General features: G+C 48.0%; 1 protein-coding gene across 2 annotated transcripts; it reads right to left on the minus strand.

Annotated features, from left to right (window-relative positions):
- Positions 1 to 5873: 5873 nt before the first annotated feature.
- LOC139532361 (serine-rich adhesin for platelets-like) lies at positions 5874 to 16863 on the minus strand. Of its 2 annotated transcripts, XM_071329832.1 has the most exons (11): positions 16490 to 16863; positions 15923 to 16064; positions 15721 to 15849; positions 14002 to 14135; positions 13782 to 13874; positions 11332 to 11415; positions 11017 to 11130; positions 10771 to 10871; positions 10162 to 10615; positions 6517 to 10082; positions 5874 to 6474 (listed from the first exon to the last, which is right to left on the minus strand). In XM_071329832.1, the coding sequence occupies exons 1-10, from the start codon at positions 16544 to 16546 to the stop codon at positions 7839 to 7841; spliced, it is 3552 nt and encodes a 1183-aa protein (XP_071185933.1). In that variant the 5' UTR covers positions 16547 to 16863; the 3' UTR covers positions 5874 to 6474; positions 6517 to 7838. The 2 variants fall into 2 exon arrangements, with proteins under 2 accessions (XP_071185933.1, XP_071185934.1); XM_071329833.1 differs by lacking the exons at positions 13782 to 13874; positions 14002 to 14135; positions 15923 to 16064; positions 16490 to 16863 and having other exon boundaries at positions 15721 to 15823.
- Between the last annotated feature and the right edge of the window lie 154 nt (positions 16864 to 17017).

Consider the following 17017-nt stretch of genomic DNA (forward strand, 5'->3'; position numbering starts at 1 on the left):
TGCGAACCAGGGACCCTCTGCACACATCAACAACAGTCACCCACGAAGCATCGTTACCCATCGCTCCACAAAGGCCGCGGCACTTGCAGAGCAAGGGGAACCACTACTTCAAGGTCTCAGAGCAAGTGACGTCACCGATTGAAAGGCTATTAGCGCGCACCACCGCTAACTAGCTAGCCATTTCACATCCGTTACACTCTTCCTTAGTGCTGCGCCGTCCAAAAACAATAGTGTGTGTTTGACTGTGTGTCTATGTGTTCCTTCCTAAGCAGCACATGCACAGGAGACAGGTCACTCAACGGAGAAATGGAAACTATAGCCAGGGACATTCTGATAAGACTCGCCTCGCAAGCAGGTCAGCCCGTGTTGTATAAGACCGTGAGAAGGCTGCAACTGTTGTTTAGGAAATGATCTATAACGAAGTGAACCAGAATTCTCTCCTACATACAGCTCACTAACAGTATTTACAATTGACTAACCGTACAACATACTATTAACACATTGGAGACTGTGTGTAGTAGGTTTAACAAAATAGCAGAACGTAAACGAAGATATTTAAATGTTTTAGCATAGTTTTTTATGTTTTGTCCTTTACTGCAAACACCTGACCCATAATCACGACCCTTCGGTGGTTGGATCAGTACTTTACAAAAGATGCACGATTCTACTTGTTTTCAAGACGTTTTTATTGATAGAAGTAAGAGGAGCCATTTTGGCTCACATTAGACCCTTACAAGCATCCATGACGTTCTCACACAGTGAAGAGCAGGAAGCCACTGAAGGTGTTGCGATTTTCTCTGCTATCAACGAGCCTGTTCCCTAAAGGGAGACGCATGTACACCACATCTCCCTCCTCTAGCTCAAGGCTGAGTCCATTAGACAGTGTCTCATAACCTCCAGCATTATATCCCTGACACTCATGATACTCTGCCCATTCTTGGACATGGATATACCCATGTACTCCAAACTCCCAGTATGAGAAGCAGTGACTCGGATGTAATTGACTCCTCTCACTGGTGCTGTGAAGGCACCTGCAGCAGAGGACAAGAAGAGAAGGGTCAACTCATTACTTTTCTCCACTTCAACTCGGGCACGCGGAAGGACAGAAACAGGTATCTCCCGGCTGTCACTTGGTGAAAGTTACCTGTAATCGGGCTGTAGGCCTTGCTGATGTTGGTGATGACCCTGGAGTATACCAGTGTGGTTTCCGTATTGAATGGGCCTACAGATCCTGAATCAGTCAAACCAGCAGAGAAAGCTACCTTTGGTCTGTCTGTGAACACAGGAGAGGAAACACTGTCCCAGTTAGAGAGCATTCACTTTGTTCTGTCCTTTAGATGATGTACACTACATGACCAAAGGTATGTGGACACCTGCTCGTTGAATATCTCAGTCCAAAATCATGGGCATTAATATGGAGTTGCCCCCCCCCTTTGCTGCTATAACAGCCTCCACTCTTCTAGGAAGGCTTTCCACTAGAAGTTGGAACATTGCTTCCATTCAGCCACAAGAGCATTATTGAGGTCGGGCACTGATGTTGGGCCATTAGGCCTGGCTCACAGTCGGCGTTCCAATTCATCCCAAAGGTGTTCGATGTGGTTGAGGTCCGGGCTCTGGGCAGGCCAGTCAAGTTATTCCACACCAATCTCGACAAACCATTTCTGTATGGACCTCGCTTTGTGCACGGGGGCATTGTCATGCTGAAACAGGAAAGGCCTTCCCAAACTGTTGCCACAAAGTTGAATGCACAGAATCGTCTAGAGTGTCATTGTATGCTGTAGTGTTAAGATTTTCCTTCCCTGGAACTAAGGGGCCTAGGCCGAACCATGAAAAACAGGCCCAGACCATCATTCCTCCTCCACCAATGCTTGGCATTGTGCATGGTGGTCTTAGGCTTGTGTGCGGCTGCTGGGCCATGGAAACCCATTTCATAAAGCTCCCGACCAACAGTTATTGTGCTGACGTTGCTTCCAGAGGCAGTTTGGAACTCAATAGTGAGTGTTGCAACCGAGGACAGACGATTTGTACTTTGCTAAGCGCTTCAGCACTCAGCGGTCCCGTTCTGTGAGCTTGTGTGGCCTACCACTTTGCGGCTGAGCCGTTGTTGCTCCTAGACGTTTCCACTTCACAATAACAGCACTTACAGTTGACCGGGGCAGCTCTAGCAGCGCAGAGATTTGACGAACTGACTTGTTGGAAAGGTGGCATCCCATGACGGTGCCACGTTGAAAGTCACTGAGCTCTTCAGCCATTCTACTGCCAATGTTTGTCTATGGAGATTGCATGGCTGTGTGCTCAATTTTATACACTTGTCAGCAACTGGTGTGGCTGAAATAGCAGAATCCACTCATTTGAAAGGGTGTCCACATACTTTTTTTTATATGTAGTGTATATCAGAACAACAACAGAGAGACAGGCCTTAGATGTCAACAATCATGTGAGACATAACTCCTCTTTCAATGACTGATTCTGGATCCTGAATGACTGTTGTTTTACTTGAAACCTCTCTTCAGCTCCATAGTAGTTTTAAAACAAATCTCTCTGTCGTCAGCTCCTCCACCTGTCTCTCAGCTCCTTCATCTCATCCCAGATGTCAGGGGTGGTGGTCTGTTCATTGGTCGTATCTGTAGCTTCGATCCCTCGGCTCTCTCTCCCTGCACTGTGTCCCTGTTGAGTGATGTCACTCTCTCTGACCCCTCCACTCTCCTCCTGAGTCCATGCCCCAGACAGACAGAACACCCTCCACTCTCCTCCTGAGTCCATACCCCAGACAGACAGAACACCCTCCACTCTCCTCCTGAGTCCATGCCCCAGACAGACAGAACACCCTCCACTCTCCTCCTGAGTCCATGCCCCAGACAGACAGAACAGCCTCCACTCTCCTCCTGAGTCCATGCCCCAGACAGACAGAACACCCTCCACTCTCCTCCTGAGTCCATGCCCCAGACAGACAGAACACCCTCCACTCTCCTCCTGAGTCCATGCCCCAGACAGACAGAACACCCTCCACTCTCCTCCTGAGTCCATGCCCCAGACAGACAGAACACCCTCCACTCTCCTCCTGAGTCCATGCCCCAGACAGACAGAACACCCTCCACTCTCCTCCTGAGTCCATGCCCCAGACAGACAGAACAGCAACACAAGCAGAGCTACAGCACCCCTCATTCTGAAACAATACCTCTTCATATATGATGCACTTTATGAGGCTCAGACCCCCTCCTTATATACACACACATCAGTTAAACAGTACGTGTACAAGGACACGTCATGAAAAAGTCAAGGTTAAAACAAGAACAACAGATACGTTTCATTTTTGGGCTGGACTGTTTTATTGATTTTGTAGAAATCAATAAATATGGCTCAGCAGGTAGCGCATGGCACTTGCAACACCAGGGTTGTCGGTTCAATTCCCAAGGGGGACCAGTACATTTTATTTTATTTCATTTCACCTTTATTTAACCAGGTAGGCAAGTTGAGAACAAGTTCTCATTTACAATTGCGACCTGGCCAAGATAAAGGGGCTTTGGTGACAAAACAGATGGCACTGTGATAGACTGCATCCAATTTATTGAGTAGGGTATTGGAGGCTATTTTGTAAATGACATCGCCGAAGTCGAGGATCGGTAGGATGGTCAGTTTTACGAGGGTATGTTTGGCAGCATGAGTGAAGGATGCTTTGTTGCGAAATAGGAAGATTTAACTTTGGATTGGAGATGTTTGATGTGAGTCTGGAAGGAGAGTTTACAGTCTAACCAGACACCTAGGTATTTGTAGTTGTCCACATACTCTAAGTCAGAACCGTCCAGAGTAGTGATGCTGGACGGGCGGGCAGGTGCAGGCAGCGATCGGTTGAAGAGCATGCATTTAGTTTTACTTGTATTTAAGAGCAGTTGAAGGCCGCGGGAGGAGAGTTGTATGGCATTAAAGCTCGTCTGTAGGGTTGTTAACACAGTGTCCAAAGAAGGGCCAGAAGTATACAGAATGGTGTTGTCTGCGTAGAGGTGGATCAGAGACTCACCAGCAGCAAGAGCGACATCATTGATGTATACAGAGAAGAGAGTCGGCCCAAGAATTGATCCCTGTGGCACCCCCATTGAGACTGCCAGAGGCCCGGACAACAGGCCCTCCGATTTGACACACTGAACTCTATCAGAGAAGTAGTTGGTGAACCAGGCGAGGCAATCATTTGAGAAACCAAGGCTATTGAGTCTGCCGATGAGGATGTGGTGATTGACAGAGTCGAAAGCCTTGGCCAGGTCAATGAATACGGCTGCACAGTATTGTTTCTTATCGATGGCGGTTAAGATATCGTTTAGGACCTTGAGCGTGGCTGAGGTGCACCCATGACCAGCTCTGAAACCAGATTGCATAGCGGAGAAAGTGCGGTGGGATTCGAAATGGTCTTGGTCAAGTTTGTTGACTTGGCTCTCGAAGACCTTAGAAAGGCAGGGTAGGATAGATATAGGTCTGTAGCAGTTTGGGTCTAGAGTGTCTCCCCCTTTGAAGAGGGGGATGACCGCAGCTGCTTTCCAATCTTTGGGAATCTCAGACTACACGAAAGAGATGTTGAACAGGCTAGTAATAGGGGTGGCAACAATTTCGACAGATAATTTCAGAAAGAAAGCGTCCAGATTGTCTAGCCCGGCTGATTTGTAGGGGTCCAGATTTTGCAGCTCTTTCAGAACATCTGCTGACTGGATTTGGGAGAAGGAGAAATGGGGAAGGCCTGGGCGAGTTGCTGTGGGGGGTGCAGGGCTGTTGACCGGGGTAGGGGTAGCCAGGTGGAAAGCATGGCCAGCTGTAGAAAAATGCTTATTGAAATTCTCAATTATAGTGGATTTATCGGTGGTGGCAGAGTTTCCTAGTCTCAGTGGTGGGCAGCTGGAAGGAGGTGCTCTTATTCTCCATGGACTTTACAGTGTCCCAGAACTTTTTTTGAGTTAGGATGCAAATTTCTGTTTGAAAAAGCTAGCTTTCCTAACTGCCTGTGTATATTGGTTCCTAACTTCCCTGAAAAGTTGCATATCACGGGGGCTGTTCGATGCTAATGCAGTACGCATTTAGAGTATTAAATATATGCACTCACTACTATTTTAGATGGGAATGTTTTGGTGACGTCATGCTGTTGCTCTTCCTGCACGGTCCAATAAGTATGTTGTGTGTTGTGTGTGTGTACATACCTGACTGTGACCCCCTTCCTAAGCAGTACGTGTACAAAAGACAGGTCACTCAGTGGAGATGTGGAAACTATGACCAGGACTTCTAGACAAGGTTCACCTCGCCACAGGTCGGCTCATGTTGTAGAAGACCGTGAGAAGTATGCAACTGTTGTTTAGTAAAATATCTCCTAAACCGAACCAGAATTCTCACCTACATATAGCTTAATAAAAGTATTTACAATTGACTAACTGTACAACATGCTATTTAGAATTTTTTGAAAGTTAAACATATTATAAAATGTTATATCCCCAAACAGCGTACTAAGTAAAGCTTTGTCCGTGTGTGTGTGTGTGTGTGTGAGTGTTTGTGTGGGCAGATCTGGAGTTCATATTTCCTCAGCCACACAGGATGTCCGTAAAACATCTCATCAGGAGGCCTCTCTCTGACGGGTCTGAGTCGGACCTCGGTGCTGACGGACAGGTGAAGCATTCCATAGTCACAGGAAGCAGTTATTATGAAAACCAGGAATACCGACAGCCATGGACGGATTTAAGAGTCCGACTTCTCATTTGGCTCTGATACAGGCCCTCAGCTCAGAGAGGGCGGGTGTGCGCACAGACAAACAAACACACATCATAGTCTGAACAGGGTCCAGACCGGGAACACCGCAGCCATAGATTCAGAGCTCTGATAAACATCACACTGCACCAGAGCCTCATTATCTGTTTAATATGATTATAAATAATGCCAGACGATCTAATATGATCAGAGTTAATAATTAAACACCATTATAATGTCACTGAAACAACCCTGCCAAGTTAACCTCAATAGTTAATGTGTGTGTGTTGTGTGTGTGTGTCCCAGTAACCCAGAGTAACCATGTAGACCTCAGCACCAGCAGATCGAGGCGGGGCTGTCGTGTGTGTGTGTGTGTTCTGTGTCCCAGTAACCCAGAGTAACCATGTAGACCTCAGCACCAGTAGATCGAGGCGGGGCTGTCGTGTGTGTGTGTGTGAGTGTATAGCTGTCCTGTCAGGCAGGGTCAATTGAAAACATCTGTAGACAGAAACATTTACACGGTTTAGCCTGGTGGGCCTATATTCAAGGCTGTAAGTGTGTGTGTATATGTTTAATACTATGGAATAAGCACGACATGTTGCCGTATGGAAAATGACCTCACCCTATAGAGGTGAAGGGTCACACACACACACACACACACACACACACACACACACACGTATTACATATGCAACAAAATGTCACCTCTCTTGATCACACAAACTGTTTTCAGACGACACAATACATCATGTAAACCTGTGTTTACATCATGTAAACCTGTGTTTACATCATGTAAACACAGGTGTCAGTGTTCCTCCATTTCTAAGTCTCCAAATAGACACAGTCTATAACAACCATATAGATCTACACCACCATATACAGTAACCTACATACATATACATCTAGATAACCTGCACATACTGTAGATCACCACCATATACATACATTCAGGCCTGGATACGTAACTCCCTTAAAGACTACATGGATGCTTTGATAGACACATACAGGTTATGACAGGACAGTAGATAACATCTAAGACATTCCTCCCACTGATGACTTCATAGTAGCACGTCCTCTTACTCTTCCTGGATTAGATGACTTCATAGTAGCACGTCCTCTTACTCTTCCTGGATTAGCCCGTACGCTTGTGTCCTGCTGGGTCCAACACTGGTGAATGGTCAATACAAGCCTGCTACAGTTCATAGACGGCCCCTATAGCTGTGTTGCCCTTCACCACTACGACTGAGACATTGGACCAATCTGAAGTGACACCCTATTTTCCTTAGTGCTTTAGGTCAGAGCCTTCATTTAGGACCTAGCCATGGTAGCTGATGTTTTGGCAGAGAGGAGCTGTTCACAACTCAAACCCACAATATAAACGCACGCTTTTCATACAAACAGTTCCCCAGTCAGACTGTTCAGTCAGCTACAGGACCACCTGCAGGCTGACCGGTTGACTGGCTGGTTTCTAAGGGCTGGTTTGTTGTTGAGAGTTGGTTGTTTGTCGAGTTCTCGTTGGTTGTCGAGGACTCGTTGATTGTTGAGCAATCATTGGCTGCTAAGGGTTTGATGGTTTCCTGGTGGCTTATCAAGGGCTGTCTGTTGCCTGGTTGGTTGGTTACCGGGTTTGTGGTTGATGACTTGTTGGTTGCTAAGGGTTCGATGAGTTCCTGGTTGGTTGTCAAGGGTTGGCTGGTTGCTTGGTTGTTTGTTGTGTTCTCATTGTTCGTTGACGACTCATTGGTTGCTAAAGGCTGGCTGTTTGTCCGGTAGGTTGCTAGAGATTGGTTGATTACCTGATTGGTTGTCGAGGGCTGGTTAGTTACCTGGTTGGTGGTCGAGGACTCATTAGTTGTTGAGAACACATTGGTTGTCTGGTTGGTGGCTAAGGGTTGGCTAGTTGTTGAGAACTCGTTGGTTGTTGATGAGTCATTGGTTGCTAAGGGTTTGAAAGATTCCCAGCTGGTTGTAAAGGGTTGGCTGGGGACCTGGTTAGTTGCTAAGGATTGGCTGGTTGCCTGGTTAGTTGTCGAGGGCTGGTGAGTCGCTAAGGGTTGGCTGGTTGCTGAGGACTTGTTGGTTATTGGGAAGTCATTGCTGGCCTGGTTGGTTTGTAAGGGTTAGTTAGTTACCTGGTTGGTGGTTGAGGACTCATTGGTAGCTAACAGTTGGCTATTTGCCTGGTTGATTGTCAAGGGTTGGCTGGTTGCTTGGTTGTTTGTCATATGCTGGTTAGTTGCTAAGGGTTGGTTTGTTGCCTGGTTGGTTGATGAGGACACATTGGTTGTTGGGGACTCATTGGTTGCCTGGTTGATTTGTAGGGGTTGGCTGGTTGCCTGGTTGGATGTCAAGGGTTGGCTGGTTGCTTGGTTGTTGGTCAAGTTCTCGTTGTTTGTTGACGACTCATTGGTTGCTAAGGGTTGGCTGTTTGTCCGGTAGGTTGCTAGAGATTGGTTGGTTACCTGATTGGTTGTCGAGGGCTGGTTAGTTACCTGGTTGGTGGTCGAGGACTCATTAGTTGTTGAGAACACATTGGTTGTCTGGTTGGTTTCCTTGTTGGTGGCTAAGGGTTGGCTAGTTGTCTGGTTGGTGGTTGAGAACTCGTTGGTTGTTGATGAGTCATTGGTTGCTAAGGGTTTGAAAGATTCCCAGCTGGTTGTAAAGGGTTGGCTGGGGACCTGGTTAGTTGCTAAGGATTGGCTGGTTGCCTGGTTAGTTGTCGAGGGCTGGTAAGTCGTTAAGGGTTGGCTGGTGGCCTGGTTGGTTGTTGAGGACTCGTTGATTATTGGGAAGTCATTGCTGGCCTGGTTGGTTTGTAAGGGTTGGTTAGTTACCTGGTTGATGGTTGAGGACTCATCGGTTGCTAACGGTTGGCTGGTTGCCTGGTTGGTTGTCAAGGGTTGGCTGGTTGCTTGGTTGTTTGTCGGGGACTTGTTGATTGGTGAGGACTCAATGGTTGCTAAGGATTGACTGGGTGCCTGGTCAGTTGCTAGGGATTGACTGGTTGCCTGGTCGGTTGTCATATGCTGGTTAGTTGCTAAGGGTTGGTTTGTTGCCTGGTTGGTTGATGAGGACACATTGGTTGTTGGGGACTCATTGGTTGCCTGGTTGATTTGTAGGGGTTGGCTGGTTGCCTGGTTGGATGTCAAGGGTTGGCTGGTTGCTTGGTTGTTTGTCAAGTTCTCGTTGTTTGTTGACGACTCATTGGTTGCTAAGGGTTGGCTGTTTGTCCGGTAGGTTGCTAGAGATTGGTTGGTTACCTGATTGGTTGTCGAGGGCTGGTTAGTTACCTGGTTGGTGGTCGAGGACTCATTAGTTGTTGAGAACACATTGGTTGTCTGGTTGGTTGCCTTGTTGGTGGCTAAGGGTTGGCTAGTTGTCTGGTTGGTGGTTGAGAACTCGTTGGTTGTTGATGAGTCATTGGTTGCTACGGGTTTGAAAGATTCCCAGCTGGTTGTAAAGGGTTGGCTGGGGACCTGGTTAGTTGCTAAGGATTGGCTGGTTGCCTGGTTAGTTGTCGAGGGCTGGTAAGTCGTTAAGGGTTGGCTGGTGGCCTGGTTGGTTGTTGAGGACTCGTTGATTATTGGGAAGTCATTGCTGGCCTGGTTGGTTTGTAAGGGTTGGTTAGTTACCTGGTTGATGGTTGAGGACTCATCGGTTGCTAACGGTTGGCTGGTTGCCTGGTTGGTTGTCAAGGGTTGGCTGGTTGCTTGGTTGTTTGTCGGGGACTTGTTGATTGGTGAGGACTCAATGGTTGCTAAGGATTGACTGGGTGCCTGGTCAGTTGCTAGGGATTGACTGGTTGCCTGGTCGGTTGTCATATGCTGGTTAGTTGCTAAGGGTTGGTTTGTTGCCTGGTTGGTTGATGAGGACACATTGGTTGTTGGGGACTCATTGGTTGCCTGGATGGTTTGTAGGGATTGGCTGGTTGCCTGGTTGGATGTCAAGGGTTGGCTGGTTGCTTGGTTGTTTGTCAAGTTCTCGTTGTTTGTTGACGACTCATTGGTTGCTAAGGGTTGGCTGTTTGTCCGGTAGGTTGCTAGAGATTGGTTGGTTACCTGATTGGTTGTCGAGGGCTGGTTAGTTACCTGGTTGGTGGTCGAGGACTCATTAGTTGTTGAGAACACATTGGTTGTCTGGTTGGTTGCCTTGTTGGTGGCTAAGGGTTGGCTAGTTGTCTGGTTGGTGGTTGAGGACACATTGGTTGTTGGGGACTCATTGGTTGCCTGGATGGTTTGTAGGGATTGGCTGGTTGCCTGGTTGGTTTGTAGAGGTTGGCTGGTTGCCTGGTTGATTTCTAGGGGTTGGCTGGTTGCCTGGTTGGTTCCTAGGGGTTGGCTGTTTGCCTGGATGATTGTCGAGGCCTAGCAGACCAAAATGGAAATAAGTCTGACCTTGATATGTGATTTTTGTCTAATAAACTAATCTAAACTAGTTGGTTACCTGGTTGGTTGTAGAGGATCCAGTGGTTGCTAAGAGTTGGCTGCTTGTCTGGTTGTTTGTCAAGGACTTATTGGTTGTCGAGGACTTGTTGGTTTTTGAGGACTCGTTGGCTGCCTGGTTGGTTGCTAAGGGTTGGCTGTTTCCCTGGTTGCTTGATAGGGGTTGGCTAGTTGCCTGGTTGGCTGCTACGGGTTGGCTAGTTGCCTGGATGGTTGTCGAAGACTCACATGTTGCTAAGGGCTGGGTGGTTGTTAAGGGTTGGCTGTTTGCCTGGTTGGTTGCTAAGGGTTGGCTAGTTGCCTGGTTGGTTGCTAAGGGTTGGCTAGTTGCCTGGTTGGTTGTTGAAGAGTCACAGGTTGCTAGGGGCTGAATGGTTGCTAAGGGCAGGTTACCTGTGGAGGGTTGGTTAGTTTCTAAGTGCCAGTTGTTATTGTAGCAGATCAGAGGGGGAGCGCTACAATGAGAGAAAACAAAAAGCGGTTAACACACACACACACACACACACACACACACACACACACACACACACACACACACACACACACACACACACACACACACACACACACACACACACACACACACACACACACACACAGAGATACACACCTGGCCAGTTGGGTGTGTAGGTCCTGTGTGAGCTGGTAACACTGAGCGTAGTAACTACCCTGGGCTTCTACAAAGTCATACAGACTTCTCAAATGGGCAGCCTGCAACAGACAGGGTAGAACGAGAGAGTGAGCAGGTGTCTGTGTTAATGCCAGTCTATGTGAATGTGTGTGTGTGTGTGTGTGTGTGTGTGTGTGTGTGTGTGTGTGTGTGTGTGTGTGTGTGTGCGTGCGTGTTGGTACATACATGTGTAGTGTTGATTCCCTCCAGCAGTAGTCTGGTGATCTCTGACTGTCGGTCAAACACACACTGAGAGATCCTCAGCTCCATCTCTGCCTGAGAGACTTCCTGGGCCCACATCTGACAGCATTGGATAGAGATACATAGGACCAACCAATGAGAAGACATACAGGAACATGACCAACCAATGAGAAGACATACAGGAACAGGACCAACCAATGAGAAAACTGCTGGTCCATTTTCATCATATCATCCAGTCTTACTGTGTTCTGCTACTTAATGTTAAAACAAGTGTGTGGGAGTGTATATGTGAGGACTGACCTTCAGCCATCTGACTCGTAGGAAGCTGAACATGTAGGAGACATGAGCTACATACTCCTCTCCTAATGGGTTAGCATTTAGACCCTGAGAGAGAGAAAGGGAGAGAGAGAGAGAGAGCGAGAAAACAGAGGGAGAGAGAGAGATTGAGAGAGAAAGAAAGAGACAGAGAGACACAGAGAGTGAGAGAGAGAGAGAAAGAAAGAGAGAGACAGAGACACAGAGAGTGAGAGAGAGAGAATGAGAGAGAGAGTACGAGAGAGATAGAGAGAGGAGAGAGAGATGAGAATTGACTTTTGATGCTGTGCACTGTTGACACTCTTGGAAACCTAAGGCACACCTCCTCTCCTGACCCAACTACGCATAAATCGTTCAAGCAACCACTGACCCTTCGTTAAGTCCGAGTAGGTCCAATGGATAGCAACTGTCATCCAGCCTGACACATAGAACAAGCTCACGTTTAAATCGTATGAAAGCCAGTGAGGGCTACGGCAAAAACTGAGTTTTCTTTTAAAAAACAAACATGTAATGGTAAAATAATTTAACAGCGCATCAGGTGTACTTGCTACTGTGATTCCTGAAATGCAGAGCATTTTGAGATTCAAAAATTATAATTTGTTACATTGTTTGCTAGCTCAGCTGGTTAGCGAAGGGTCAATTCATGAGGTCAGCTGTATGACGTCAGCGGTAAGACGTCAGCGATGTGAGGTCAGCAGTGTGAGGTCAGCTGTATGAAGTCAGCAGTGTGAGGTCAGCTGTATGAGGTCAGCAGTGTGAGGTCAGCTGTATGAGATCAGCAGTATCAGATCAGCAGTATGAGGTCAGCAGTATGTGGTCAGCAGTATGAGGTCAGCAGTATGTGGTGGGCAGTATGTGGTGGGCAGTATGAGGTCAGCAGTATGAGGTCAGCAGTATGTGGTCAGCAGTATGTGGTGGACAGTATGAGATCAGCAGTATGAGATCAGCAGTATGAGATCAGCAGTATGTGGTCAGCAGTATGAGGTCAGCAGTATGTGGTGGACAGTATGAGGTCAGCAGTATGAGGTCAGCAGTATGTGGTGGGCAGTATGAGGTCAGCAGTATGAGGTCAGCAGTATGTGGTCAGCAGTATGTGGTGGACAGTATGAGATCAGCAGTATGAGATCAGCAGTATGTGGTGGGCAGTATGAGGTCAGCAGTATGTGGTCAGCAGTATGAGGTCAGCAGTATGTGGTCAGCAGTATGTGGTGGACAGTATGAGGTCAGCAGTATGTGGTGAACAGTATGAGGTCAGCAGTATGAGGTCAGCAGTATGTGGTGGACAATATGAGATCAGCAGTATGAGATCAGCAGTATGTGGTGGACAATATGAGATCAGCAGTATGAGGTCAGCAGTATGTGGTGGACAGTATGAGGTCAGCAGTATGTGGTGGACAGTATGAGGTTAGCAGTATGTGGTCAGCAGTATGAGGTCAGCAGTATGAGGTCAGCAGTATGTGGTGGACAATATGAGGTCAGCAGTATGTGATGGGCAGTATGAGGTCAGCAGTATGTGGTCAGCAGTATGAGGTCAGCAGTAAGTGGTGGACAATATGAGGTCAGCAGTATGTGATGGGCAGTATGAGGTCAGCAGTATGAGGTCAGCAGTATGTGGTGGGCAGTATGAGGTCAGCAGTATGAAGTCAGCTGTATGTGGTGGACAGTATGAAGTCAGCAGTATGTGGTGGGCAGTATGAGGTCAGCAGTATGAGGTCAGCAGTATGTGGTGGGCAGTATGAGGTCAGCAGTATGTGGTGGGCAGTATGTGGTCAGCAGTATGAGGTCAGCTGTATGTGGTCAGCAGTATGTGGTCAGCAGTATGAGATCAGCAGTATGAGATCAGCAGTATGTGGTGGGCAGTATGAGGTCAGCAGTATGTGGTCAGCAGTATGAGGTCAGCAGTATGAGGTCAGCAGTATGTGGTCAGCAGTATGTGGTGGACAGTATGAGGTCAGCAGTATGTGGTGAACAGTATGAGGTCAGCAGTATGAGGTCAGCAGTATGTGGTGGACAATATGAGATCAGCAGTATGAGATCAGCAGTATGAGGTCAGCAGTATGAGATCAGCAGTATGTGGTGGACAATATGAGATCAGCAGTATGAGGTCAGCAGTATGTGGTGGACAGTATGAGGTCAGCAGTATGTGGTGGGTAGTATGAGATCAGCAGTATGTGGTGGACAATATGAGATCAGCAGTATGAGGTCAGCAGTATGTGGTGGACAGTATGAGGTCAGCAGTATGTGGTGGGTAGTATGAGGTCAGCAGTATGTGGTGGACAATATGAGGTCAGCAGTATGTGGTGGACAGTATGAGGTTAGCAGTATGTGGTGGGCAGTATGAGGTCAGCAGTATGAGGTCAGCAGTAAGTGGTGGACAATATGAGGTCAGCAGTATGTGGTGGACAGTATGAGGTCAGCAGTATGTGTGTTCTCACCCGGGCCTCGCTGTCTGCTTCCTGTGCCTTTCTCAGTCTGGCCTTTGCAATGTCCAGATCTAACCGCTTATTCACCAGCTGCCTGCGCTCATTCTACACACACAAACACACACACACACGCCGTTGTCAGAGTGTATTTGTGTTATAATAGTGTGTGTGTGGTGGTGGTGGTGGTGGTGTGTGTGTGTGTGTGTGTGCGTGTGTGTGTGTGTGTGTGTACCTGTATAACTGTGTATTCCTGGTCGGTAAACCTTCGTAGAGGAGACAGGAAGTTGATGTCTGTACTCCGGATCAACTTCTTGTTCGCCACCCCGATCTGCCTCTCCAACTCCCCACACTTAATCAGAGTACTACCTACACACACACACACATATATATACACATGTCCAGTCTCTAACCATAGTGTGTGGGTGTACCATAGTGTGTGTGTTTGTACCATAGAGTGTGTATGTGTACCATAGTGTGTGTATATCGTAGGGTGTGTATCGTAGGATGTGCGTGTGTGTGTGTACCGTAGGGTGTGTGTGTGTGTGTGTGTACCGTAGGGTGTGTGTGTGGGTGTGTGTACCGTAGGGTGTGTGTGTGTGTACCGTAGGGTGTGTGTGTGCGTGTGTGTGTGTGTGTGTACCGTAGGGTGTGTGTGTGTGTGTGTGTACCGTAGGGTGTGTGTGTGTGTGTGTGTACCGTAGGGTGTGTGTGTGTGTGTGTGTGTACCGTAGGGTGTGTGTGTGCGAGTGTGTGCGTGTGTGTGTACCGTAGGGTGGGTGTGTGTGTGTGTACCGTAGGGTGTGTGTGTGTGTGTGTGTGTGTGTGTGTGTGTGTGTGTGTGTGTACCGTAGGGTGTGTGTGTGCGTGTGTGTGTGTGTGTACCGTAGGGTGTGTGTGTGTGTGTGTGTGTACCGTGGGGTGTGTGTGTGTGTGTGTGTGTACCGTTGTGTGTGTGTGTGTGTGTGTGTGTGTGTGTACCGTAGGGTGTGTGTGTGTGTGTGTGTGTACCGTAGGGTGTGTGTGTGTGTGTGTGTGTGTGTGTGTACCGTAGGGTGTGTGTGTGTGTGTGTGTGTGTGTGTGTGTGTGACCGTAGGGTGTGTGTGTGTGTGTGTGTGTGTGTACCGTAGGGTGTGTGTGTGTGTGTGTGTACCGTAGGGTGTGTGTGTGTGTGTGTGACCGTAGGGTGTGCGTGTGTGTGTGTGTGTGTGTACCGTAGGGTGTGTGTGTGTGTGTGTACCGTAGGGTGTGTGTGTGTGTGTGTGTGTACCGTAGTGTGTGTGTGTGTGTGTGTGTGTGTGTGTGTACCGTAGGGTGTGTGTGTGTACCGTAGGGTGTGTGTGTGTGTGTGTGTGTGTGTGTACCGTAGGGTGTGTGTGTGTGTGTGTGTGTACCGTAGGGTGTGTGTGTGTGTGTGTGTGTGTGTACCGTAGGGTGTGTGTGTGTGTGTGTGTGTACCGTAGGGTGTGTGTGTGTGTGTGTGTGTACCGTAGGGTGTGTGTGTGTGTGTACCGTAGGGGTGTGTGTGTGTGTGTGTGTACCGTAGGGTGTGTGTGTGTGTGTGTGTACCGTAGGGTGTGTGTGTGTGTGTACCGTAGGGTGTGTGTGTGTGTGTGTGTGTGTGTGTGTGTGTGTGTGTGTGTGTACCGTAGGGTGTGTGTGTGTGTGTGTGTGTACCGTAGGGTGTGTGTGTGTGTGTGTACCGTAGGGTGTGTGTGTGTGTGTGTGTGTGTGTACCGTAGGGTGTGTGTGTGTGTGTACCGTAGGGTGTGTGTGTGTGTACCTTAGGGTGTGTGTGTGTGTACCGTAGGGTGTGTGTGTGTGTGTGTGTGTGTGTACCGTAGTGTGTGTGTGTGTGTGTGTGTGTGTGTACCGTAGGGTGTGTGTGTGTACCGTAGGGTGTGTGTGTGTGTGTGTGTGTGTGTACCGTAGGGTGTGTGTGTGTGTGTGTACCGTAGGGTGTGTGTCTCCCCAGTTCCAGAGCAGCGTCCATCATGTTTTCACTCAGCAGCTCGTGGGGGGTTGGCCTCTCAGGGGCGCTCCAATCCAGACCCTTATACAACAAGTCCTCTAAACGAGCTCCTAAAAGGGTTCAGAGATCAGGGGCTAGAGGTTAAAATCCCTTAGCTTACACACACACACACACAAAACTAACCAGGGTTAGGCTGCAGTAAAGTCTCAGTCTGTGAGATGATTTTGTCAGTCCAGGTCTTAGTGGACTCTGCTCTGTCCAGGAGACTCTCCAACCGGCTGTCCAACTCTGTCTTCTCAGCCTGCCCCAGAGCTTCCTCCGTATACTGGGGAGATAGAACATCTATGTGTGAGTTGTAGATGCAGTTTCAAAGGATCACATTTGAGGAATGGCTGCGCCGGAGACCGTCGCTGTCCACTGTCACGTGACGTAGTCCATATGAATGGTGCTGAATCTCCGATTGCTGACCAGCGGCTTTGTTCACTAAATCTTGTGACAACTAGCTATATGTGTTAGGCATATGTTTTATTTATATTACTAGGCAAGTCAGTTAATCACAAATTCTTATTAACAGTGGGTTAACTGCCTTGTTCATAGGCAGAACGACAGATTTGTCAGCTCGCTCTAACCACTAGGCTACCTGCCGCCCCAAATACACAACTGTCATCTCCGCTACTATGTAACTGAATCAGATTGACATATATATCGACCCTTGGAGATTACTGAAGTTAAATTCAATATCTCCCTCACCTGAACTGCTCGGTTGATAAACGCGCCCGCATCCACAGCGAGCCTCGTGATATCCATCTGGTCAAGGTCGGCCGCTCTCCTACGGCGCAACGAGCTAGGCTAGCTGTCTAGCAGCCGTGGACAGCTATAACAATACATCTCTTCTAACCGGATTACTGGCATGTGAAAAACTGAGACCGTAAACAACGACCATTCTAGAAAGACAGAGTATGACTAGCGGTGATGTATCCTCTCATAACATTTCCCACACAGAGCTAAGAATATCCACCATATCATCTCGCGTTGTTTGAATGAATGACAGCGGAATCTGTTTACATCTCCAGCAGCTCGTTTCTCTATTCGCGGCTTTACGGGATGTTTTTTAGGGGATGTTTTGGTGACGCCAATGGGCTGCTGCAAAGGACATTTTGTCGCGCTATGACGCGAAGAAGATTAGGTATCCCGCCAAATTTCAAACTCCCTCTGTCATGTGTGAGTGAATGCTTCATGTATATCTCCGTTCCTGTTTCAACCATCACCAGACAGACT

Source organism: Salvelinus alpinus, chromosome 10 (genome assembly GCF_045679555.1).
Source record: "Salvelinus alpinus chromosome 10, SLU_Salpinus.1, whole genome shotgun sequence".
NCBI classification, from domain to species: Eukaryota; Metazoa; Chordata; class Actinopteri; order Salmoniformes; family Salmonidae; genus Salvelinus; species Salvelinus alpinus.